The 22,891-nt window shown below is 38.8% G+C and overlaps 6 protein-coding genes across 16 annotated transcripts in view; 3 read left to right on the top strand and 3 right to left on the bottom strand.

Moving 5' to 3' along the window:
- The window catches only part of Bap170 (Brahma associated protein 170kD), a 46,220-nt gene extending 35,943 nt beyond the window's left edge, over nucleotides 1–10,277 (bottom strand). For 4 of the 8 annotated variants that reach the window (XM_083079366.1, XM_083079376.1, XM_083079390.1 and 1 more), the window contains exons 1-2: nucleotides 8,790–10,276; nucleotides 7,746–7,839 (exon numbers count right to left, since the gene is read on the bottom strand). In XM_083079366.1, the coding sequence (XP_082935492.1) occupies nucleotides 7,746–7,839; nucleotides 8,790–8,881 (186 nt within the window). In that variant the 5' untranslated portion in view covers nucleotides 8,882–10,276. Of the gene's footprint in view, nucleotides 1–7,745; nucleotides 7,840–8,193; nucleotides 8,614–8,789 lie in introns of those variants that run through there. The other 4 variants (XM_083079367.1, XM_083079387.1, XM_083079381.1 and 1 more) reach the window with 3 other exon arrangements.
- Nucleotides 10,278–10,391: 114 nt separating this feature from the next.
- On the top strand, nucleotides 10,392–11,626 carry LOC145960186 (zinc finger protein 593 homolog). Its single transcript, XM_083079451.1, has 3 exons — nucleotides 10,392–10,792; nucleotides 10,891–10,988; nucleotides 11,395–11,626. Exons 1-3 carry the CDS (start codon nucleotides 10,703–10,705, stop codon nucleotides 11,624–11,626), a joined length of 420 nt encoding a protein of 139 aa, XP_082935577.1. The 5' UTR covers nucleotides 10,392–10,702.
- Nucleotides 11,627–11,696: 70 nt separating this feature from the next.
- Nucleotides 11,697–13,389, top strand: LOC145960152 (serine--tRNA synthetase-like protein Slimp). Its single transcript, XM_083079411.1, has 2 exons — nucleotides 11,697–13,159; nucleotides 13,250–13,389. The coding sequence occupies exon 1, from the start codon at nucleotides 11,697–11,699 to the stop codon at nucleotides 13,149–13,151; it is 1,455 nt and encodes a 484-aa protein (XP_082935537.1). The 3' UTR covers nucleotides 13,152–13,159; nucleotides 13,250–13,389.
- On the bottom strand, nucleotides 13,338–18,682 carry LOC145960141 (glutathione synthetase). 2 transcript variants are annotated; one of them, XM_083079406.1, is made up of 6 exons: nucleotides 16,333–17,167; nucleotides 15,733–16,139; nucleotides 15,140–15,532; nucleotides 14,249–14,468; nucleotides 13,732–14,098; nucleotides 13,338–13,605 (listed from the first exon to the last, which is right to left on the bottom strand). In XM_083079406.1, the coding sequence occupies exons 1-6, from the start codon at nucleotides 16,980–16,982 to the stop codon at nucleotides 13,441–13,443; spliced, it is 2,202 nt and encodes a 733-aa protein (XP_082935532.1). In that variant the 5' UTR covers nucleotides 16,983–17,167; the 3' UTR covers nucleotides 13,338–13,440. The 2 variants fall into 2 exon arrangements, with proteins under 2 accessions (XP_082935532.1, XP_082935531.1); XM_083079405.1 differs by lacking the exons at nucleotides 13,338–13,605; nucleotides 13,732–14,098; nucleotides 14,249–14,468 and adding exons at nucleotides 17,709–17,823; nucleotides 17,993–18,682 and having other exon boundaries at nucleotides 14,590–15,532; nucleotides 16,333–16,936.
- Nucleotides 18,683–18,898: 216 nt separating this feature from the next.
- Rps20 (ribosomal protein S20) lies at nucleotides 18,899–19,868 on the top strand. The gene is made up of 3 exons (XM_083079453.1): nucleotides 18,899–19,051; nucleotides 19,322–19,427; nucleotides 19,556–19,868. Exons 1-3 carry the CDS (start codon nucleotides 19,049–19,051, stop codon nucleotides 19,810–19,812), a joined length of 366 nt encoding a protein of 121 aa, XP_082935579.1. The 5' UTR covers nucleotides 18,899–19,048; the 3' UTR covers nucleotides 19,813–19,868.
- Nucleotides 19,869–20,235: 367 nt separating this feature from the next.
- Eif2alpha (eukaryotic translation initiation factor 2 subunit alpha) lies at nucleotides 20,236–22,516 on the bottom strand. 3 transcript variants are annotated; one of them, XM_083079433.1, is made up of 7 exons: nucleotides 22,319–22,516; nucleotides 21,993–22,150; nucleotides 21,451–21,693; nucleotides 21,147–21,378; nucleotides 20,838–21,070; nucleotides 20,595–20,710; nucleotides 20,236–20,510 (listed from the first exon to the last, which is right to left on the bottom strand). In XM_083079433.1, exons 3-7 carry the CDS (start codon nucleotides 21,686–21,688, stop codon nucleotides 20,286–20,288), a joined length of 1,044 nt encoding a protein of 347 aa, XP_082935559.1. In that variant the 5' UTR covers nucleotides 21,689–21,693; nucleotides 21,993–22,150; nucleotides 22,319–22,516; the 3' UTR covers nucleotides 20,236–20,285. The 3 variants fall into 3 exon arrangements, with proteins under 3 accessions (XP_082935559.1, XP_082935568.1, XP_082935553.1); XM_083079442.1 differs by lacking the exon at nucleotides 21,993–22,150 and having other exon boundaries at nucleotides 21,213–21,378; XM_083079427.1 differs by lacking the exon at nucleotides 21,993–22,150 and having other exon boundaries at nucleotides 22,319–22,515.
- Between the last annotated feature and the right edge of the window lie 375 nt (nucleotides 22,517–22,891).

Below are 22,891 nucleotides of genomic sequence, written 5' to 3'. Positions count from 1 at the left end.
TTAGGAAATAATAAATAATATTAGAAAGGACTCTTGTAGAGAATACAAGTGTATCTCGTGACAATCCAACCATTCATTTAGTTTATTATTATATTAGGGAACACAATAATATAGGTATTCCGCAAACCCTGAATATACATTTCTCGCGGAAAGTGCGCTCGATTGCTCGAAAAAGAGAAAAATGTCTCTTCTCCTCCAGCAAACAGCTTCCGCGAGGAGAGATAACTCGTCGGCATCGTCCACTTGAAGCGACGCATCGCGGACGGGACTATTTTTTTCCGCAGGAAGGGTAGGAATCCCTGAGCGAGGGCAAGTGCATCGCCAATTTTGGCACCAGGCGCGTGCGTGGGACTAGAGGAGTGCGACCGACCGACCAGCAACTCCGATTCTCTCTCTCTCTCTCTTTCTCCCCCTTTTTCGCTGACATTCCGTCTCCCTCATTCTTCTCAGTGTCCCCGGCTATGCACACATGTGTGCAGGGCATGAGGTCGCTCTCCTCGCTGTGAGGTTCTGGCGCGGTCCCCTCCCCCGCGGTGGGGAGAAGATCGGGTCGCGTTGTTGCCGTTGCGCTGCATCTCGCTCGGCGCTCGGGCGGCGATGCCGGCGCCGGTATGCGTGTGGTGGGGCGCGGCGTTGCCATATCGACCGTGCCCTCGTCACCGGAGAACGAACGAACTTTTCCCTCCTCTCTCTCTCTCTGTCTCACCGCCGTTTCCTCAGCGTATCACACTCTTTTCTCTTTGTCTCTCGCGCGATACCTCTCTCTTTCTCCCTTTCGTCATATCTCATCTTTCCATCTTACGCTCCTCTTTTTCCGCCTGTGCCCGAGGAGAAACCACCTCCATCGCGCATCGTCGTCGTCGCGAAAATGGTGCAACGCCAAACGCGAGAAGCGCCGCGGTGATGCACCTGACTGACTCAGCATTACCAAGACTTGGGTTCACGCGCAGCGCGTACAACGACCAGACCAATGCCAGACTACGGGGGCCGCACGCACAGATTTGACGCGCGCCCGGCGGCGGCGGCGGTGGCGGCGGCGGCGAGGTGCGCCTCAGCCACCACCAGCAAGAGTCTCGCCCTTGAGAAGGCTGGACCGCCCGAGAACGAGGTAGCGCGCTCGAGCGCGCTTTCTCTCGATTCTCTCCCGCGCTCTCTCTCTCTCTCTCTCTCTCGCTCGTTCGCTCATTTCTCCCGCATGCCTCTGCCGCTTGTCGGAACACGGACTCGTCGAAACCGGTATGTCGTGGCCGATACTCCGGATAATCGCGTTGGTAGATAACGACGAGGAGAGAGGCGGGGCGATGTTCGCGCGAGCACGCGGCCAGATGCGCTTTTAATCCTAAACTTGGCAGTGCGCGATGCGGCTTCTGCGACATGCATTTCTCTATCTCGAGTGTACATGTTGCAATTTTTATATTTACATTTATTATATAAAATGTGCGCGATACATCGACCTTACAAAGTCTAAAAATTTATCGTCGCGCTTTATAAAGATTCGTTTCATTTTTCGGACAGCTCTCTCTTTCCCGCGAACGAGACTCATTCGACGACGACGCGCTTCGCTCTCTTCCGTTCATATCGAAAACTCGGCGAAAGAATGCAATTACGACGCGAGACGAGGCGGAACGGCCGAGCTTTTAATGTTGACGTAGAGATCGGTTCGAGAAGAGACGGTTTTCCGAACACCCGGATTAGAATGCATCCGCCTCGTTAAAGAGCTACCGCTCCCTTTTTACAGTTTTTGAGAGGACGAATTTTATGACGACGGCGTAAGCTCTCGGGAAGCTTTTAACGCCGCGCTTACTCATCGTGTGTTCGCGTTCTTCTCTCGCGTGAGGATAGATATTTTTAGATATTTCAGACATTTCAGAGAGAGAGAGAGAGAAAGAAATTTCGGATCATATTTTACATAACGCAAAATGTACGCGAGGCCAGAAACGAGAAGATTTGAGAGCTTCTGTGTGTAATAATTTATGTAAATCACTTCCGTTAACTCGCTCGTCGCGATGCCATACGTTGAGCAATCGCTACACTGTTTGGATAATAGCTTCTTTTCTTTAGAAAAATAGCTGCGAAGCGCTCTAGGCAGAATTGGCTTAATATTACTGTCATCTACGACTCGTGTGTTAAATTTCGCACCACCACGATCGCGGCCAACAAGACCGAAGGAATTTATTTCCGAGCAAAAGGCAGCGTATTATTGTCATCTCGCCTCGATATAACGTGTCTTACGTATATGTTCGATTATCGATATGAACTACCAATCTACCACGTTGCATTTCGAGCATCTTATGTAACAACGGGGAGTTGAATAATTCATAACAACAGTTCTGAGAAACACGACGGTGAATTTGATTCACTTCCTCTGGCTAGCTAACGAACGACGTTGAAACCAGAGAGCGAGATAAAACGCTTACAACGACGCTCGCGACGCGGGTGACAAACCGCTCGACGTCGACGCGAACTCGAACATCGAATATCGCGTCATTCCCGTGAAAGCGCGGCTTGAATCGTTTGAGAAAAAGGGCGCAGCGCGTACGATATCCCATTTCGCGCTAAATGCGCGCTCGGCGACATAACCGGCGGCGAGATTAAACGCGTGCTTTACTTAATATAAAACGAAGCCGCGAAACGTTGAGAGTGAGATAACGCGTATAAAAGTCTCTTTTTCTCCTTCTTTTTGCCACTCTCAAAGGACGTCTAGTCTCTCCGCGCCGACCGCAGGCATTTCTAATAACGTCAAGCTGGTTCCCGGCCGAGAGCGAAGAAAGAGAGATGTTTCCAAACTTTATCACACGTGTAAGCGTGAAAAAACAGCTCCCGCAACGCCTACCTCGCGTCCTCTTTTCTAAGAGTTCAAATATACTCTGCTAGGAGAGCTATCTCAGTGTTGATTAGTATTACGTCAGACTGATCTTAAGAAAAAAGAATCTCTCAGTAGACTACACGGTCGAGAAATTTTCGAGACAAGTTAATGCGCATCTAAAACGTGTAAACATTTTTTTTAAATTCCTTACCATAAAATGTGTGTACACGTATATTTTTTCCGAGTATTTTCTATTATCTAGATAATTATCTGGAAATGAAATAATTGTTTTATTCTATTTTTATACCTATTAACGAAGTATATGATTTTAATCTTTATCTTAAATAAACAGCTTTTTAATTATGGACGGCAGACAGAAATTGTTTATGAAATGACTTATTGAAAAAAATTCCTATTTTAATATCTTAATTGTTCTTTTTAAAAACATTATCTATATTAGATAGATAGATAGATAGATAGATAGATAGATAGATAGATAGATAGATAGATAGATAGAGAGAGAGAGAGAGAGAGAGAGAGAGAGATATGCTTTATAATCTTATCTTTTATCTAAATAAATTCAGGACCATCTTTATCTTTTTTAAACATATTTACATTTCAACTAATCTTTATCTAAACAATTTCAAGATTAAGAGGAACACATTGGGACTAATAAATATTTCCATCATTAAACATACTTGTATACAGAACTAATACTAAAGATAAATTTACTTTACAAAATGAGATATTAAATGCAAAATTGTTGTATAAGAGGAAAAAGAGTTACATTTTCGGAGAGCTCGCTATCTTTATTAATTCGATCACAGAAAATCGTAGCTAACCCTAAGAGATTCTCCAACGCGAAAATCATTTTTATACTACTACTAATCCCCGTCGCACTTCGTACCATCGCCGTCTGCAAGAGTAAAACACTAATTACAGCTCGGCGCGGTCGCTTCCGCTGGCGAGGCAGACGGCGTAGACAAAAGCAGCTTTAGAGAATCCGCAAAGCTCTCCGTCTCTCTATCCCTCATTCTCTCTCCGGGCTTACTGAACTTTCCGCAAAGTGCGGTGCCTCTGCGGAAGACGGCCGACCGAATCGGCAAAGATTTTGTCGCATCGAGTCGAATCGTCGCGGAGCACGTCTCGGACAATAATTTCGCCAGTAACGCAATACACCGTCCCCGGTGAACCCCATGTTCCGAATGTAAGACCGAGTCCACGTACAAAGGGTACAACTTTCATCGCCAAACGCGTGTCTCGTTGCTCTAAATGCCATGTCTCGAATATAAAGCTCCTCCACGCGAAGAATTTCACTGTAATCATCGTTATATGTGTGTGTGCACGTCTAGCGTTGTTTTTATTTAAGTGCAACAAATAAATCGCGTTACCTGACCAAGCATAGATTATTCGCTATTTTCAAGTCACATTCATTTCTCGATTCGCGCAAAATAATTCTCCCACAGTACACTTGTCAAAGGATACATATGTCCTCAAGATAACAATCGTGCGAATTTTTTGACAATTTTAATTTCGAAATTTTCGCACGGAATTTTTAAGGCGTCATTTCACGGATATTTTCGAGTCTTATGCGAATCTAAAAAATGTAATATAGCGATAGATGTATCTGTCGATGACACTAAAATGACCCGCGTTCCGCAAGCATTCTGATCGCGACCGGATCGCTCGCGGGTTATATATGTAGTCTAGCGACGCGAGCTTCAGGCTCGATCACACTTGTTGAGGGGAAGCCTTCGTACCACTCCACCATCCACCACCACCTCCTCTTCTTCCTTCTCCTGTTCTCGTACTGCTTGTCCTCCACCTTTCATGGTATTCTCTTTCCCTCCTCGTTTCTGCCTTGTCCGTCCTCCCTTCTCTCCGCACTTTCGCTCTCTCTTTCGCTGTACCTTTTGCCACATGATCTTTCTCTCCCACTTAGAGTGGTACCTCACGAGCGACCTTGACCTCACGTTGCGTCCGCGTTGTTCTAACGTTTTCATTTATGCACTCGAACGCCATCGACGACGACGCAAATAATTTGCGATTCGCGCGTGATCAAATCTCTCTCAGATTAACCCTTATATATATTTCGGATATGAATATGTTATACGATGAATATGCTATTAGTAATCCGTACATTTCAGAGTCGCGATCTCGGGATGTCCAATAATACCATCGAAATTCGATAATCGAGGAACGCCAAATCGATTATATGTACTTGAAATTTCAACCTCATTATAATAAGGAGAACCACATTACTATAATTATTGCACGATTAGCAATCGCAAGGGTTACTAACCCTCGATAACCATGCGCGTCGATGATTCCTTCGGGTCAGTTTCCCCTTCTCCCTTCATCATTTGACTTTCTCCTTCAAATGTACTGGTGTTTTTTGATCACTACATTCTTTCCTCGGAGAAGACTGCGCAAAGATTGAAGATAACAGAGTGAGAGAGAAGAGGAAAGTGCATAAAGGCTCGACATGCGAGTTATGTCATCGCGAACGGCCAGTATACTTTTAGCTGATAATTAAGCGCACGATTTAAAGAACAAGGAACCAGTGTCTGTACGCGAGTTTCTACAAAATGTTCGTACTATCTAATCATACTGACCGTTTATAAAGGTTGTTTAAATCTCTTCGATATCTCGGAAAGTGATGTAATTCTGTCCAAATTCGGCGCAAATTCTGTCCAAAACAAATCAAAAAAAAAAAAAAAAAAAAAATCGGTCAGCCTCCGGATAGGAATCCGGAATGAAGCGAGTTGCGACGAGAGAAATACGAAAGCGTGACAACCACTGGTAAACACGCGTGGTCACTTATCGTCGATGCGGTTTTCACCGAACGCGCGTCGAAAGAACGCAGAACCGCATTGTCGTCATGTCGTGTACGAGAGCCCAGAATCTGACCTGGAGAGAAACGACGATAATCAATCGCTCGTAAACATCGCGGCGAAATCGCGCGTATCGCCTTTCGTTCGCCTCGTGTTTACCTAGGCACGTCGAGAAAAAGGCACGACAATGGTGTTGTATGTTCCCGGAACGCAAACGTATGTCACCGGGAAAATTAATGCGGCGGAACGCAGTCGAGAAGGCGGTTACCACGCGCGTTATCAAACGGAGATATTCGCTTTCGAATCATTCGCGACACGGACGCGTTCTTTTAACCATGATACGTAGCTTATTTTTCGCGAAGTAAAATTAGGCACACGTGTGGTCAGAGGTTGGAGGAAATAAAAAAAAATTCTCCAAGATGCGCACAAAACTAATTGAGGAGAGAATTGGCATGAATACATATACAGGGTTAATTATAGGGGGGTTTTTTTATATAAACATTAAAAAGTTGTAATAAAAAATTGAATATGGGTTGCTAGTTTCATCCCCTTATAACAATATAAGAGGCTGAAAAAAATATTAATAAATAACCTTCTTACTAGTAGAATATACTACCTAATTTCATTTCTTTAACTTGTTCCAAATTTGAGAAAAAAAATAGAAACCTAATTTTTACTCCCATTTTTGGAGGAGTGTAACTCCAAAGGGAGGGATGTAGGAGTATATGTTTATACGAAAAACCCCCTTTCGACAAAGAATCACCTCCTGAAATTTTTCGCATTTGTTATCAAACACCCTGTATATCATAAAGAGATTTAGAATAATTTTTTTTTCGTTATTTATGACCTTTATTCCGTGATTTTATTTCGTAATCCCTGTAATCATTCGCTTCGCAGAAATGATTATGCTAGTTTGAGAATTATACGATTTGTCGCACTTAAACGTGCAATAGGTGAAAGCGAGCGTTTTAATCTCGCGTCGTGAACGTGCGATTATCACCGAAGGAGTTTGAGCCTCGCTATAGAGATCTCCTCTCGCGGAATCTGGGCCATCGAGCCTGCTATCTGTTCGCCGATGCCAAATTCTCGTAAGATATAGTTAGTCGTACTAATAATGATACTATCGCACCGAATATCGAGAGAGAGAGAGAAAGAGAGAAAGATGTGATTATGAGAGGATCACAATTTCCAAGATACGGTTACGCACATTTGCGTAATTATAACGTAGAAAATACTTGTTGCATTCGATTAAAATTTCTTAGAACCTGGCAATCTACGCGATTGAATCTATCGGTAATATTGACATTACGCATTATGAAAGATTTTTAAATATTTTCAAGGAAAAACTAGTGTTTATAAATTTCCGCCAAAAACCTATATCAATGTATACGCATTTGCAAACGATGAGACATATCTATTTCATGCATTGCGAATCAAAATGTGTATGGGTGTGTACGTTTTAATTTGCAATGCATGAAATATATTTTTAACGATTCTACACATACATGTGCGTGTGTAAAAATTTACGCAAAAGAGAAACATATAATTCATATATAACAACATAAAAGAATAGAACAATATGAAGATAAAAAAAATCAACAACCCCTATCTTTTGCGGTATTCTAGAATTATTGTCGGACATTTGTCGCCGAGAATAATTTTTACGCAACTACCGGTTTTGCTTGGTTTTAGCGAAATCGATCGAGACCAGATGCTAATTAAAAACGAGGTACGCGAAAATTCATTTCGCGTTCATTCGACGCGACCCAGTAATGACGTTAAACAAAACGAGATGGCAGCTACGCTAATTTTACAAGCAATTATTTATCGGCGGAATCCACCGCATTCCGTAATTGTTAATCATAAACTGTATTATGTCTGGATGCATATATACAACGGAATTACATTTCGTTGTCCTACAATGCCGCGATGCTTTTATATTGTACCTTGTTAAGCAATACTTTCCAACTGGATATTAAAAACACTGCCAATATCAATCCGCGAATACGCACGGTCTTTTTTAAAATAATTAAGCGCGTGAGCTAATTGAGTGCTTCCACTCGCATATCTAATTAAAAATATTTCAGTTTGATAAAACAACTCACCTTAATCCATCCTCCATGAGCAGTTACCACAACGTACAGCAAATATAGATCTATGTCTTTCCCGTTGATCTTCGGAGTCTTCTTGAAGAGCGTCCTGAAATTTAGAAACAAAAATCTTTAAGATATTGAAGATATTTCTCTCTTCTTTTCCAAGTACAAATAAAAAAAAAATTTAGAATGTACGATTCTGTAAAGTGATAAATAATCATTTGTAAAAATTTATGATATTTTTCAGTGAAATTTCCATACACATGCGCAGAGTAATCGTTTGAGTAAATTAATCTAACGAGGAATCAAATATATATTTCCGATTCTCATTTGTAGAACTTGCGCATACATAATGCAAAAAAGCGACAAGTGTATACATAGATTACTTTTCACTCGCAGAATCACAATTTAGAATTTAATCGACAACTTTGAAAGTCGCCGAAAAAAATGGCGTCTATACCTGAAATCCATCAGACGAGACGAGTTTCAAAATTTCAACGCACGCTTTGTGCGAGACGCTACCGTGTAACATACAATGCCATTTTCACGTCCCACACGCGTAGAGGAATCACAATTTGCATAACAACGATGCAAAATGCAGGATTAAATTGGATCGCACGACGGAATGCTCATTAATAAAACAATTCGCATTCACGTTATCGTCGAGCGATATTTCGACGCTATTAAAAAAAATATATATATACATATATGTATGAAAAAAAATTGCACATATTTTCGCGAGATCTCCCTTTGTCGGGATCGCGCACGTAAGATCGTTACGAGGAGAAAACGTCGAGTAAACGAAAGACGAGACCCATTGTCTTCGAACTCGACGAGTAGAAAATCGGTTCGACATAACCTCAACCTCGACGCGCGCTTCCGCGGCCCGATTCGCTCGCGTGTCACCGCGGCTTCTGACCGTCGATCGGTCGAGAGCAACCGCGATCGCGGGAGGGAGGGCGGGGGGGGGGGAAGGGAGCGATCCAAGTCGGAGATAAGCGTACGCGGGAGAGACACGTTCGACAAAGTAGGATCGCGCGATTATTCAAAGCTTACCCTCGAGTCTCGTGGAAGTGTCGGAGGTCCTTTAGGAAGTTCTCCCTCTCCTTCTCGTACGTGACGGGGTCCTTGTTGAGGATCTTGGCCATGTTCGCGGGTACAAGTGCGCGCGGGCGTGCTAATCGGGATGAGGTGCTCTGGGTTTACAGGGCACGCAGGGGCAGCGGGCAGAGAAGTAGAAGGAGGTGCAGCACATGGGCGCGCACGGGGGCACATTTACGCGAGGAGCGTCCTGCCGCTACTGCTGCCGCTGCAGCTGTTGCTGTCGTCGTCGTCGTCGTCGTTGCTCTTACTCGAGGACGAGGACGACCGCGGGTCGACACGGGGTCGCGACCCGCTCCCGACATCGGGTCGTCTTGTCCCGTGCACCGAAGTCGGCCGGTGGCCTCTTCGTTGGCGTATTCCGTCTCTCTCTCTCTCTCTCTCCGTCTCCCTCCCTTCTTTCTTCCGTACGCTCTTTCTCCGCCTCTCCTCTCTCACTCGCTCACTCGCTCTCTCGCTCGCGCGCGCGAAACGAGACGACGACGGCGGCGGCGGCTTTTTCCTGCCGTACCGCCGCCCCCGGATCGCCTGCTCGCCGCGTAACGGCGTATAACGCTCTCACGGGCGTCCGAGCGAGGTCCCCTCGCGCCGCGTGCGAGAAAAGATCCGAGCGCACCGCCGAGATCGTCGAGTCGTACTCGCGATAGTCGTACTCGCGTACTTATGCGGGGGGCGCGAGACGACACGGTACAGTACGGCACAGTACGCCACGGTACGGCACGCCACAGCACGACACAGTACTGCTCCGCTCCGCTCCGCTTTCGGTACGCAACAAACGCGACGAACAGCGAAGAGCCTTCCTCTCTCGCTCTTTCTCTCCCTCTCGCTCTCTCCTTCTTTCTCTCTCGTAGGCCCCGATCGATTCACCTGTCACTTGTCAACGAAACTCACGGGATCCGTTGCGCCACGCACCACGCATCGGTCGGCCCGCGATGCCCGGCTAGCTCTCTCGCGTAACGCCCGAATTCGGCTCCGCGCGTGTCCTACGCAGGCCGGCGGAGAGCGACTCGCGGAGCGCGTTTCACTTGCGAGAGTCGAAGCGCTTGACGTGCGCCCGTATATCAAAATGGCGTCCCGTGCTGCCTGGCATCCATTGGCGAAGCCACCGCGGCCAATTTCCCGTACGCTACCGCCGATCGCTACGACGCTGCGCCGCGACGGTATACACACCGCGCACCGTTTCCGCTCACCACACACGTCGGCAGCGCGCGCGCTGACGTCCGACGCGACGCTCTACGTCATTTTACGCGCGGCCACTCGCCAGTAGAGGCCCCGACTCGTACGCGGCGTGTCCCACGGCTTTTTTACCTCGGCGCCTTTTCTACCCGTCCCGATGAAAATCCTCGACCGCACAGTATTTTTACTTTCAAAATGGATGAGAGTGCCCCCCCTCTCTCGTTCTATCCCTCTCTCGCGCACTCTCGCCCAACTGCACGGCAGTGGCGCACGGTTTGAATTAACGCTCGTGCCGGACGTCAGGGGCGCGACTTGTCTCGCGCCGCGACACCGCCATCTGTCGGCGCTCGGTCGCGACTAGCGGAACGAAGGCGCGAAAGACGACCCGATTTGAATTTCGCTTCCCCGTTCGACGATAATTTCGACCCGCCTCCAAATTCCACGCCGTTTAAATATCGCTTTTATGCTAAAAAATACCCGCATCGCTCCTCCCCCTTTTTCTTATTTCGTCGGAAACGCAGTAGTTTTAGAAGAAAGGAAATCTAAGAAAATCTAAGAAAATTTATAGAGCAACGTTTATCGTTTTTCGTGAAATTTTTACTACGGAAGTCGACTGTCTCTTCAGCGATACGTGCTTCAAAATTTCTCGTGTGTACGATCGACAAGATTAACGCGAATAAACAAATTTATAGATGCCGTATAAACGTAAAAAGTATCACAGAGGTGATACGCACTTGAAGAAAGGTTGGAGAACGAAACGAAGAGCTAAAGATTTGGACGAGGTACGTAGGTTTTGTCTAACCTCTTTAACCACGTGGATGTGTAGCGTAGTGAGTTTTAAATTCGCGATTATTTCTTTGACATATATTTTTGAATTTAGATCGACGAGGATTTGAAGGGAAACGCGGAGAAATTGTTGAATCAGGAAGTGGACTTTGATAAACCCGGTGCAGCGCAACATTATTGCGTGCATTGCGCGTAAGTTTGATACTTCGATACAGTGACATAACCTAATTTTTCATCGAAATAATTGTACCATTTGTTAAGTGGTCATCTAGAAAATTTTAATTTTCTTTTTCAAACTGCGCAAAATTATGTGTTTTTCTTTTATAAATCTTTCTGAAAAATAAAATATTGCAAAATGTAATGGAGCTTTTTACGTAAAATATCATATTGCATTTAAAATGCATGATACATATGAAATTTCAATATAAATTAATACTGTATTATTTATAATATATTGCATATCGAAATAACATGATATTATAAAAGTAACATTGTGCATCTATTACTAATCGTAATGCGATATTATATTGAAATATTGAACAATTATAATTTTGTTAAAACTGTTAAAATTAAGAAAAATTTTGTTATTTGATTTTAGGAGGTACTTTATAAACGAAACTGCTCTGCACTCTCATTTTACTACCAAAGTGCACAAACGACGATTGAAAGCACTCGAGTTAGAACCATATAGCATTGAAGAATCAGAAAGAGCAGCGAGCAAAGGAAACTATATCGCACCCCAGAAACGAAAGATTGAAACTGTCACACGAGAAACTTTTAATGAAAAAGATGCTGCACCAAAAGCTAAAGTGATGAAGATAGATGAATAAAATTAATTTATTATTTAATTACTGTATCTTTATTTTAATGTAGAAAAAGGTTTAGAAAGATTTAAACACAATGACTAATAATCTATTTAGATTGACGCACGCTCTACAGCGAACGTGCAGAATTCTAATTCCCGATATTCATCCAAGGATTTTCTTTCCAACGAATGTCAAGAGAAATTACAGTTCCGCGCTATACATTTCCGGTAATAAAGCTTACAAATCATTTGCATTTTTATCACCGTATCTGGATTACGACGAGAGATTCGCCAATATGGACAAGCTACACAAGGAATTAGTGTTGCGCAGGATGAATGTGGATATCGTTCAATTAAAAAGTGCATGGGATTTCTATCGAAAGATGATCGCGGATAGATGCGCTTTAGAAGATAACAATTCGAAACTCGCGGGTCACAAAAGAAGTCTACTAGAAAGGACCGATCGTACTACTGAGCAAGAGCAAGAACTGAAAAAATTGCATATACAACTTGATATTATACGGCAAGACTTGAAAACGATAAAAGAAGCAATTTGGGATCTGGATGAAGATGTGATGGAGAGAATCTTGAAATTACCAAACGAGTTGGATCCGAGAACGCCCGCCAATGAATCGGTAGTACTGAAGAGCATCGGGAGCGTGCCAGAATCGTTTAAGGAGAACAGGAGGAGTCACATTGACATTGGGACAAGCTTAGACCTATTGGATTATAAGAATCCTATGTGTTATTATTTATGCAATAACGCGGCCTTGTTTGAACTTGCTGTGCTAGCGCACGTAGGCCGAGTTTTCGGTGAAAATGATATGATCAAGATGGCTGGCACAGATTTCAGTCGTAGCTTCGTAGTGGAAGCCTCTGGTTTCAATCACGAGGACCCCATGGCCACTTTTATATTAGAAAATTATAGTGAGGTCGAGAGAGGCTCGCCGAATCGTATGCATCTAGTTGGCAGCGCGAGCTTGATCTCTTTCCTGATATTGCATACGAAGCAATTGATAAATCCTAATCATTTCCCACTCAAGTACTTTGCTACTGGCAGACAATACATGCCATTGCCACGTGATACACACGCGTGCGGCTTATTCACAGCGTGTCAAGCATCCGTGGCGCACGCTTTTGTCGTGATGAAGGACGCGAAAAGTGAAGAGTACGAAACTCAATTCAATAAACTCCTGGAAAGCGTGTGCAGATTGTACGATGATTTATGCGATCATTATCGCGTCGTTATGCGATCCGCATCCGAGCTACAGCCTTGCGAGAGTCTGCGCGTGTCCTTTGAGATGTGGTCACCGTTCGCAAATCAGTATATCGAAATTGGTCACGTATCTGCGTACGATAATTATTTGAGCAAGAGGTTACTGATCGCCTATCAAACGCCATACGGTAGAGATTTTCCTGCAATCATATCTGGTACCGTTCTCTCCGTTCCACGTTTGCTAGCTTGCCTGCTCGAACAGAATCCTGACAAATTCGTGGTTCCACCAAAGATAGCTGAACTTATGCTTTCGGATGACTATATTACTACATAAATTAATATGTAATATATTACTACTATAATACTATGTAAATAAATAAATTTCTTTCATTACTATTAAAATGTTATAAAAATATCGTATAAACTTTTCAGACTAGAGAAAGAAGTTTAATATTTTTGTAAAACAGGAGCGATATTGATTGATACTATAGAATGCGAGTTGTAAAGGATTATTTTCAAATTGAAGGTCCATAATATGTATTAGCAAAATAAATGCTTAAGTACATTTTTTACTTGGCTTTTGTATGAAGCAGAAGTACCGATTATCTGCCGTTATTAGATTGCTACTTTACAAGATATCGATCGATGTAATGCAGAACTTCGAAAGCGACTTCCACCATAATAAGAATGATAATCATCCACTCCAAACGAACGTGATGACGATCACTCAAGTGTGACGATAAAATGCTCACCAGTTCCACACAGTGATTTAATCTGTCATTCATTACCTATTTATAAAAAAAAATATATATTATCAAAGAACAGATATTGTATAGAAAAGAAAATATTTGTATCAGAAAAGATCTCAAGGATAGAGAAATGAATGATTAAGATAAAAATAATATAATAATTACTCTTGTACGTTTTGCGATGCTGAAATATCCACAGATTTGATGATATAAATTTTCCAGGTCATCTCGTTCCCAGTAGAAATCAGGTGTATCCAACAAATCCGAGCTCAGATTAATCCGGTGTCTGAGAGCGAATAGTTCCCCTTGTTTCATCAACACCTCCTGCTGTGTCATTCGAAGCTTTTTTCCGACTTTCAGATCTTCCGTGACAAATTCGATTGAATCGACATAACGATTCAACGATGCTTCCCATATGCCTAATTTGACAGATTGTGCCATAGCATTAGAGAATGTATACTTGTCTAATTTGTCCAAGTTTCCAGCTCCTTGCGCCAAGACAATATCGCCATCCTTCAAGTGGCTCTTTTTCCTATTGAAGAAATTTCATGAATTATGAAATTTATTTCCCAAGACATGTATTCAATTACTGTTTAATTTGCTTTTATATTTAATTTTATACATGGAATTATTTATGTATAATATATACATAAAAGTAATTGTGATAGTGAAAAGGAGATACCCGAAATCGGCATAAGTATAATGCATCGACTCGCTTTCGCCATGAATCAAATCTTTTGTGTAATGATTCTGCTCGTAATTTCTCAAAAACTGCAATAAGTTGCCACACTCGAGATCGGAAATATTCCACATAACAATACTACCCTCTCGAAAGAAAAATATCTCTCGTGGTTCATGTCCTATTTCATATTTTGCTATCGCGTGTATAACGTCTGGCAAGGCTGCAAAAAAAATATACAAAATTGAACTTTAATTCCATGAACTGGAAAAAATTTCATTTATTTTAAAGCTAAAATAAAAAATTAATAAATAAATGCATTCAAGTTCACATATTCACACACATATATTATTTTGCGAATTTATTGAAATCTTGCGGTAAAACTGACATTCATTGACATACTACTAGTGACATTCATTGAAATTCAGACTGAAATTGACAAAATGAAAGTGAAAATGAGGGAGCGCATTCATGTGTGTATCGACAAAAGACATTATGTTAACACATACTGTTGATAAGAAAAATGTATCAAAAATACACATGTCGAAAGATAATGTAGAAATAACATACAATAAAATTTCGGATCGAAATGAAAGACGATAAAAAACCTAATAATTAAATTTGTTATAAAAAAGAAACGCGGCAAACTTATAGAAAGTTAATATTCTAATTCATTAATTTTTAATTAAAAATATATAATTTTTAATTAAAATATATAAATTTATACAAATATTAACTTTTCGGGAGATTACTTCAATAAGTAACGAGGAGTGATATTGCAACATAGCTGCATAATATATAATGTAATTTACATTACAATATATTTGCGTGTAAATGCTTTTTGCACGTTATCTATGTCATTTTAATCAATTAAAAATGGACTGTCGCAAGCACCTAGGCCGGTCGCTACACCACCTTCGTTATCGATAGCTAATTTTGTTCTTAACATATGACCATCCTGTTTATTGACAATAATATTTTTATCGTCTCCAATAATAACACCGAATATGCCTAATTCCGAGACTAACTCTTTCGTATCTATGTCCACATTAGTCCCTGGTTTCACAATGTAATTTTTATGCACCGGCGGATAAATTCGATCCATGAGAATCCAAGCTACTCGAATTTGCTCAGATTTCATAGATTCTAAAAAGTCTTTGATATCTGTCCCGTATAAATTGTTGCAGCCGCCTTCTCTCTGTGGTTTTAACACAAAACGCTGAGGGTCCGAGATTCCCATCTCTACAGCAACATTGCCATGTTCGTTAAAATCCAGCGAATATAAACCTGAAATAAAAAAATCGTATATTCGTATAATTTGATTTTTTTATAGTTAAAATAATAAATATATTTTCTATTATTATTATTATTATTATTATTATTTTATTATCATTATTAAAGCAACTGTAATGTTTCTGCAATTTAGAGCTTAAAAAAATAAAATTGTATATTTAGAAATAAATATATAAAAGAGAGCAATTATATACCAGTAAATATTTCTTTAACTTTTGCCGCCGCTTTTTCATCCTTTAAGAAATATGCGACTATGCCAGGCTTTGCAAGAGCTTGTTGAACCTTCTTGGTGCCAGCCAAATGATATTGAATGCTTGGACATTTGATTGCCAATGATCTCTCAATCAATAATCTCACATCCCATTCTTTTTTGGTGTGATATTGACTGGGCTCATAGCCACATCTGTAGTAGACTACAGACACAATATAATCATCCACTATTAACTCCATATTGGAACCTAGTTTTGCAGTGACCGCTAATTGCGTTAAATTTCTGCGAACCACTTTCACATTTGGATTCTGTTTTCGTATTTCAAACTCGTGAAAACGCTGATCGCAAATATTATACGTAATGTCTTCAACAACAAATAAAATAACTGCTCTGCAAATAATTTCGCATCTTTAAACATATGAAAAAACTGAGAAATTTTTATTTAATTTTTTATTTATTTTTAAAAAATAAAATAAAATAAAGTTAAAAGATACATGTGACAAGAATGGAGAAAAAAGGAAAGAAAGATTGGATAAATAATAATAAATTTTAAAAATCAATTTATGGAAATTTATAAACATACTGTGGATTGCTATACAAGTTCCAAGCTTCTATCATGCCTGAGCATAGTATTTGTAATGCATTATTTTCAGGAAGATTGTTCAATTCAGTCATATAGCCCAATTCTTGCAAAACAAACTTATGTAACTGTGTAGATACAGGTCCTAGCCAACCAAATCCCGAAGCAATTGTATTTATTTCAACCTGTTTCCAACAGCAATAAGGCTTGAGTTTCTTGGTGTCTTTCTTTGGACAACTGGTATCTAACATTAGATCTGAGCGTAATATACCTAGGGATACTTTCTGAGCAGCTCCTTCTTTATAAATAGTTTCATAGATGTCAAATAAGTTTCTAGTGAACTCATCAACCTTTATAGTTTCCTCCAAAGTTTCTTTCAAAAAATTATAATCATGAGCTACTCTGTGTATGAGCATGTTTAAAATAATCTGAATGTCACAAGCATTTTGAAATTCTTCTCGTGGGAATGGTGATGGAAAAAGCACAAATGGTGCAAATTGCAAAACATCTCTATTAACATTTATTTTTGATCTCAAACACATTCCATTCATGAGGGCCCAATCCTTTGCTTTCTCTACTAGGTCTTCCAATTCTTCTTTTAAAATATCTAACGAGATAGGCAATTTCATTGTTGTTTGCTTGTCTCCATGCATTTTTCAAGCCAAATTTTACTTTAATTAATTTTCATTAGTTTCCAGATATATAAACTGTCCTTATTTTATATTTTATTTTTATATTTTCAATTAAAATGTCAGAGTTTCAAAATTCTGATATTTTCATGAAAGATAATATATAAATATGAACTTTGTTTTTATATCCAGATAAATTCAATATGCTTATTATTTTGTAATATGTATTATGTACAAATTGGGTGTTTTTTCAGACAAGAATGTGGATACTCAGTGTAATAAAAATTATAACAATCACTTCACTGCACTTGATTATCACTAATATTTCACTCTTTGTAAAATGTGTGTAAATTAACTTTGCATATAAATTTCTTTATGGAGACGCTGTTAGATCAATGTTCAAAAATAACTGACATCAGCAACATATGGAATGATTCCATATGTAAAAACAAAAATTAAATATCGCTCGATTAGCGACCGGCAATTTATAGCCACTGACAGTAATTGATTTGTTTTGACTGATCGCCTTCTTTTTATATGAGCCAATGAATGAACATGAACAGCAGACGAATGTAACGAATGGACCAATCAGAATTCTTAAAATTCGATATACTCGGTGACACATAAAAACGGATACATGTTACAAGGGATTGGCAAGATTCCATGTCACCTTGCAATCATTAATACAGCATCAATATTGTAAAAACGCGAAACACACAATTAAAAAATTTTAATTTTAAGAATACTTACAATTTGTAGATGTAGATATTTTACTAGGAATATACAACTGTTGATCCAGTAGACCATAAGCCAAAGCTTCCAAATTATACTCTTCTGCTGTAGCTAAAGCTTTTACATTCCATGCCTAATAAAGAGAAATCTCCTTTAAACATATTTATTTTTTTTTCTTTCATATATTGTACATATATTATATTAAACGTATATCATATATATAATACATACATGTTTTATTATGCTTAGATTTGCAGTTCAATTATTTTTTAATTTCTCATATTGAAAGAATACAGACTCACATCAGGTTTTGACGCCTTGTCTTCGCTTATTACAGCTTTATTTCTTCTAGTTGGTCTCTTTTTTATTTGTAATGCAGATATATTTCCTACATCAGTTTCATTTTCTTTCAATTTATTTTTTTGCAACTGTAGAATTATAGAATTGTGGAAAAGTCTCTTATGAATTATACACACATTGTATGTAGAAAACTCTGTCTGCATTACCGCTGGCTTTTTTTGCAAAACTCTCAAACTTGGTACAATTCCCCAATATGCTTCAATATTAAATCTATTTCTATAATTTGATAATGCAAGCCTATGAATCATTCTGAGACTCATTTTATCAGGTTTTATTGTCGAAAATGCACACTATTATAAACTGTATTATTTTTATGTATATAAACAATATGTGTGTTTTTGTACAAATACTTGTCAACGTAATTAAAAGACGTCATAAACGACAAAACAGTTGCAAAAATTATTAACACGATGCTTGTACAACAATTGTCACCTCGCAACAAAAAATTTATTCATCACTAACATTGTTCGTTATATTAATATTGCATTAACTATCAGTCATTTAACTAATCAATCTCTTTTAATTTACTTGTCACTTTAAACTATATATTTTTTTCACATTTATATCATATATCTGCATGCAACGCACTTTCTAAGCGGTAAATTAAGGTTATGTTATTGTATTATATTCACTATAGAGAGTTAACATCCATAAAGGATTGGTTGCACCAAGATGGGCATCATATAATTTTTTACGATTAGTAAAATGCAATTAAAATTTGAATTCATTGGCTTACGAAGGCTTCGAATAGTTCGGTTGACTAATCAGAACGAAGATAGCAAAGATATCTTCATTCCGATTGGTCAAACGATTTTAAGGATTTGTAAGTCGAGTGCACACCGGAGTGCACGCAAGTGCACCGAAGACTAGAAATGGAGCCAACCGGAAGTGGCACTTCTCTTGTGTTCGACACGTGAAACGAATTAACGTACTGGTTCAGCGCTGATCGGTTTTACTCGGTACAATTTGGTTATCTCGACCAGTACAAGAATTCAATCATGGTAAACAATTAATGTGACACTGATTAATATTTAGAAAATGAAATCTGCCATAGTACTAATATATTTTACTTTTAAAAATCACAGAGTATTGTATTAGGTTAGGTTAGATATATCTTATTGAAGATAGAACGATTCTCAAATAATCGCTTATAACATTTCATATCACATGTTTTTTTTTCAGCAAAATAAATGGAAAATTGTTATTAATTAAAATATTGTGTGTATTTTCTATTAAAGCATTGATGTATGTCATTCGTTTCTATTTTTTAGGCAACAACCAAGGTAGATAATCCTGAGAAACCAGGGCAGGAAGTTACTCCCATTCATCGGATTAGAATTACGCTTACATCGCGCAATGTTCGTTCCCTGGAAAAAGGTAAATTTCAGCTTGATAAATTTCTGTTAGTGGATATTAAAACTTTGAATGCAAATGAAAAAATTATATTAGTATATAATTTTGAATATAAGTTTAATGCAGTAAATAACTGAGTATTCTTTTTTTAGTATGTGCGGAATTAATCAATGGGGCCAAGAAACAGAAATTGAAGGTCAAGGGGCCTGTTCGCATGCCTACAAAGATTTTGAGAATAACGACTCGCAAAACACCTTGTGGTGAAGGTTCGAAGACGTGGGATCGTTTCCAAATGCGAATTCATAAGAGAGTTATCGACTTGTATTCACCATCAGAGATCGTGAAACAAATCACAAGCATTTCAATCGAGCCTGGTGTAGAAGTGGAAGTCACAATTGCTAATGAATAAACAGTAAAACTGTATACAAAGTTTTAATAAAAATATTAAAAAATTCTTAAACAAAAGATCTTAAACATATCTTTTACATATCACAATTAGAAGTAAAAAAAGTTTAATGCTCTTAACTTAATGTTTATATATTATAGCTACAGTCCTTTCTCTTTTTGACTTGCAAAGAATTATTTTCTTAAATATAAAATATGTTATTTTAAAGAGATATTGTATAATTTATCAGAATTAAAACCAGCTATCTTCATATTATTTATTGTATATCAAGTCTGTAAAAAATTTTCATTTTTGCATAGATTACAGTGGATTAATTTTTACAATTTTTATTTTCATGATTATTGAAAAGAACTGCATTAGTATGTTCAACTAAACAGTAGAACTTTTTAGAATCTAGCTGTAATAAAAAAAACACGTGCGAAGATCTCAGTTTATCAAATGTGTATTATATTATCTGAATATATATGTATGTATATTCAATTTTCCTCCTCAGAAATGTCTCCTTCTTTATTATTATGCTCTGCTTTATTGTTAAATTCGATTTTACTATTCTGCTCAGTTCCTTCTCCGCCGCTGAAATCGCCTTCCATTCCCTCTACTTCCTCTTCATCATCGTCGCCAGCGACTTCTGCATTTTCAAGTTCTGCACGTTCCATCTGTCGCGCTAATTCCGCTTCATCTGTTGCGGTAACAACTTTTGGCTGGAAAAAACAAGAGAGTAGACTTTTAGTTGCAGCATGTAAATGTTAGAATTTTAGATAAATGTATTCATTTGAAAAACTTACTGCCATTTGGACATTGAATACACCACCAAGCGACGTTATTTTACTCTGAATAACTTCGATTGCGTCGCCTAATGCCTTTAATCCATCTTGTTTTTCCGGTGTCGATGTCGTCATAACTGGAAGTTAGCATTCAATAAAATATATTATCATTAAATATACACATATTCACATATATATATATATATATATATATATATATATATATATATATATATTTTTTAGAGAAGATAATATAGAACATACCATACAAAGGAGGAGCGATTAAATTGATTTTTATGGGGAGTTCATCTGTTGAGAGAGCTAAGCCAGCCTTCAATGCAGTCTTTACAGCATCAATACCTTCATAGCCATAACATGCTACTTCCACATCTGCTCTAATTTTAACTGCTTGAGAGGTGAGTTTCCGTTTGATATTATTTAACAATACTTCTTTCGTGTGTTCATCAAGGCCACATTCCGCTAAGATGGAAGGATCCCTAAAAATTGTTCATATTCATAAATATATTCAGACCAATACAACAACTTTATTATAAGCATCTGATTTCTTCTTACAATACTGATTGCTTAAAAAAATCATAAGCAGACGCTTTCTGTTTCTTATATTTTTCTTCAAAGTACCAGGCTGTTTTCTGATACAATTCTTCTAATTGATCATCATTATCATAATGTAACAATTCTGCTACATGTCTTAAAATTGAATTAACAGCTTTAGCTTTAGCATATCTTTCTGTACACTTTTCCACATCCTCAGCAGACACACGACGCTTGCTCAGATCAATATAACCTTTTCAAAAAATTATATATATTGTAAACATTGAATCATATAGATCAATAGAATTTGATAAGTTGTAGTTACCTTTTTCCTTATCCACTCGAATAACGACAACTGGTTCAGTTTTGCCTACTCGAATAAGTTTGTTAATGGACCTAATACGTCTCCTGGACAGTTCAGAGAGCAGGATCATGCCCTCAATATTATTATACTCCAATAGGTGCACATACGCACCCATCTCAGCTATACTGCGCACATTCACCATTACCACATCTTCCACTTCTGGATATTTTTCTTTATAAAATCGACACGACAGCACCATATTTGCTAAAAAAATTACATGAAACTTATCAACATGCAATATAGAGGCTTCGTTCGGAAACATAGAGAGAGTCACACTAGTGTACCGCCAAACCACTCATCAAAATTGAAGGGGAAGTCGGTGTGACTCAATGTGTTGTTGTTTGGCTAGCTAAAGGCCTTTGCATATTCAAAAATTTTAGTCGTAACTGTAAGGTTGTAAGAAAACTGACAAATTATAGTTGAATATTCTTCCTGCGATAAAAGAATAATCAATTGTTTGATTGATCAGTTTTCTTACGATTTTAAATACCGTTCGGAAATACCTTACAGGGCACACTACTATCCCCACTACTTCTCCACTGAAATCACCAAACCACCGAGTGTATAGTTTCCGAATGAAGCCACAGAAATCAGAAACTGTCAGAAATAATATCTGATATATTGATACATTAAGTATGAAATGACGTAAGAGAGATACTATCTGAAAAAAGTATACTAACGTATAACAGCGCATATAATATTATATAATAAGGAACGAGAAAATTTCAAATTGAAATGTTTATTGAAAATTAAAAAATTAATAGATTAATTTTGAAGGTTAGCATTCTGGAAAGCTAATAGAAAGTGTCAATACTGCTCCAACAGTTACCTAAATAAGTATACTTGGGCAACGATAAATCTTTCTTCTATTTTTATCTATTAATGCAGAGATAGAACAAGTATGGTATAGACACTCTTTTTGCTCTCTCCTCTATTAAATTTCCGTCCTCTATGGGACACAATACCACGTTTCGCTACGGACACTCGCTGTCGACATTTTGATCTTTGGCAACGAGTTTGATAAGGTTATAATTCATTTCTTATAGATGGCGGTAATGCTCACAAAATGGTAGAGTCCTTAGAATGGGTCTGTTCTTTTTAGCTGCACTGCTGCACTAGTGCAATAAGTTAGAAAGAGACAAACATACTTTCTTTCACTCTAACTAATTGCACTAGTGCAGCAGTGCAGCTAAAAAGAACAGGCTCAATATATAGGTCGTGTTCCGAATTTACTGCCAGTGCTGAAAATCTATAGTATACGTGACGTAAACTATAGATTTTCAGTACTGGTAGTAAATTCGGAACACGGCCATAATATGAGTCTGTTCTTTTCAGCTGCACTGCTGCACTAGTGCAATTAGTTAGAGTGAAAGAAAGTATGTTTGTCTCTTTCTAACTTATT

The sequence above is a fragment of the Camponotus vicinus genome, unplaced genomic scaffold (assembly GCF_025532165.1).
Source record: "Camponotus vicinus isolate PSW18456_S1 unplaced genomic scaffold, iyCamVici1.0 SCAF_1, whole genome shotgun sequence".
NCBI lineage: Eukaryota > Metazoa > Arthropoda > Insecta > Hymenoptera > Formicidae > Camponotus > Camponotus vicinus.
Note: the sequence above shows the minus strand (reverse complement) of the source record. Positions and strands in the feature narration are given on the sequence as shown.

Bases quoted from the DNA above. Each gene is read 5' to 3' on its own strand.
- LOC145960186 (XM_083079451.1), top strand. From the start codon at position 10,703: ATGCCGTATAAACGTAAAAAGTATCACAGAGGTGATACGCACTTGAAG. The intron at 10,793-10,890 runs GTACGTAGGTTT...TTTTGAATTTAG, and splicing joins GAGCTAAAGATTTGGACGAG to ATCGACGAGGATTTGAAGGG. The intron at 10,989-11,394 runs GTAAGTTTGATA...ATTTGATTTTAG, and splicing joins CATTATTGCGTGCATTGCGC to GAGGTACTTTATAAACGAAA.
- LOC145960152 (XM_083079411.1), top strand. From the start codon at position 11,697: ATGACTAATAATCTATTTAGATTGACGCACGCTCTACAGCGAACGTGC.
- LOC145960141 (XM_083079406.1), bottom strand. From the start codon at position 16,982: ATGCATGGAGACAAGCAAACAACAATGAAATTGCCTATCTCGTTAGAT. The intron at 15,533-15,732 runs GTATATAATTGC...TTTTTATTTCAG, and splicing joins AGTTAAAGAAATATTTACTG to GTTTATATTCGCTGGATTTT. The intron at 14,469-15,139 runs GTGCTTGCGACA...TTTTTTTTGCAG, and splicing joins TGGTGTAGCGACCGGCCTAG to CCTTGCCAGACGTTATACAC.
- Rps20 (XM_083079453.1), top strand. The intron at 19,428-19,555 runs GTAAATTTCAGC...TTCTTTTTTTAG, and splicing joins TGTTCGTTCCCTGGAAAAAG to TATGTGCGGAATTAATCAAT.
- Eif2alpha (XM_083079433.1), bottom strand. From the start codon at position 21,688: ATGGTGCTGTCGTGTCGATTTTATAAAGAAAAATATCCAGAAGTGGAA. The intron at 21,379-21,450 runs GTAACTACAACT...TTTTTTGAAAAG, and splicing joins TCGAGTGGATAAGGAAAAAG to GTTATATTGATCTGAGCAAG. The intron at 21,071-21,146 runs GTAAGAAGAAAT...AACAATTTTTAG, and splicing joins TTTTTTAAGCAATCAGTATT to GGATCCTTCCATCTTAGCGG.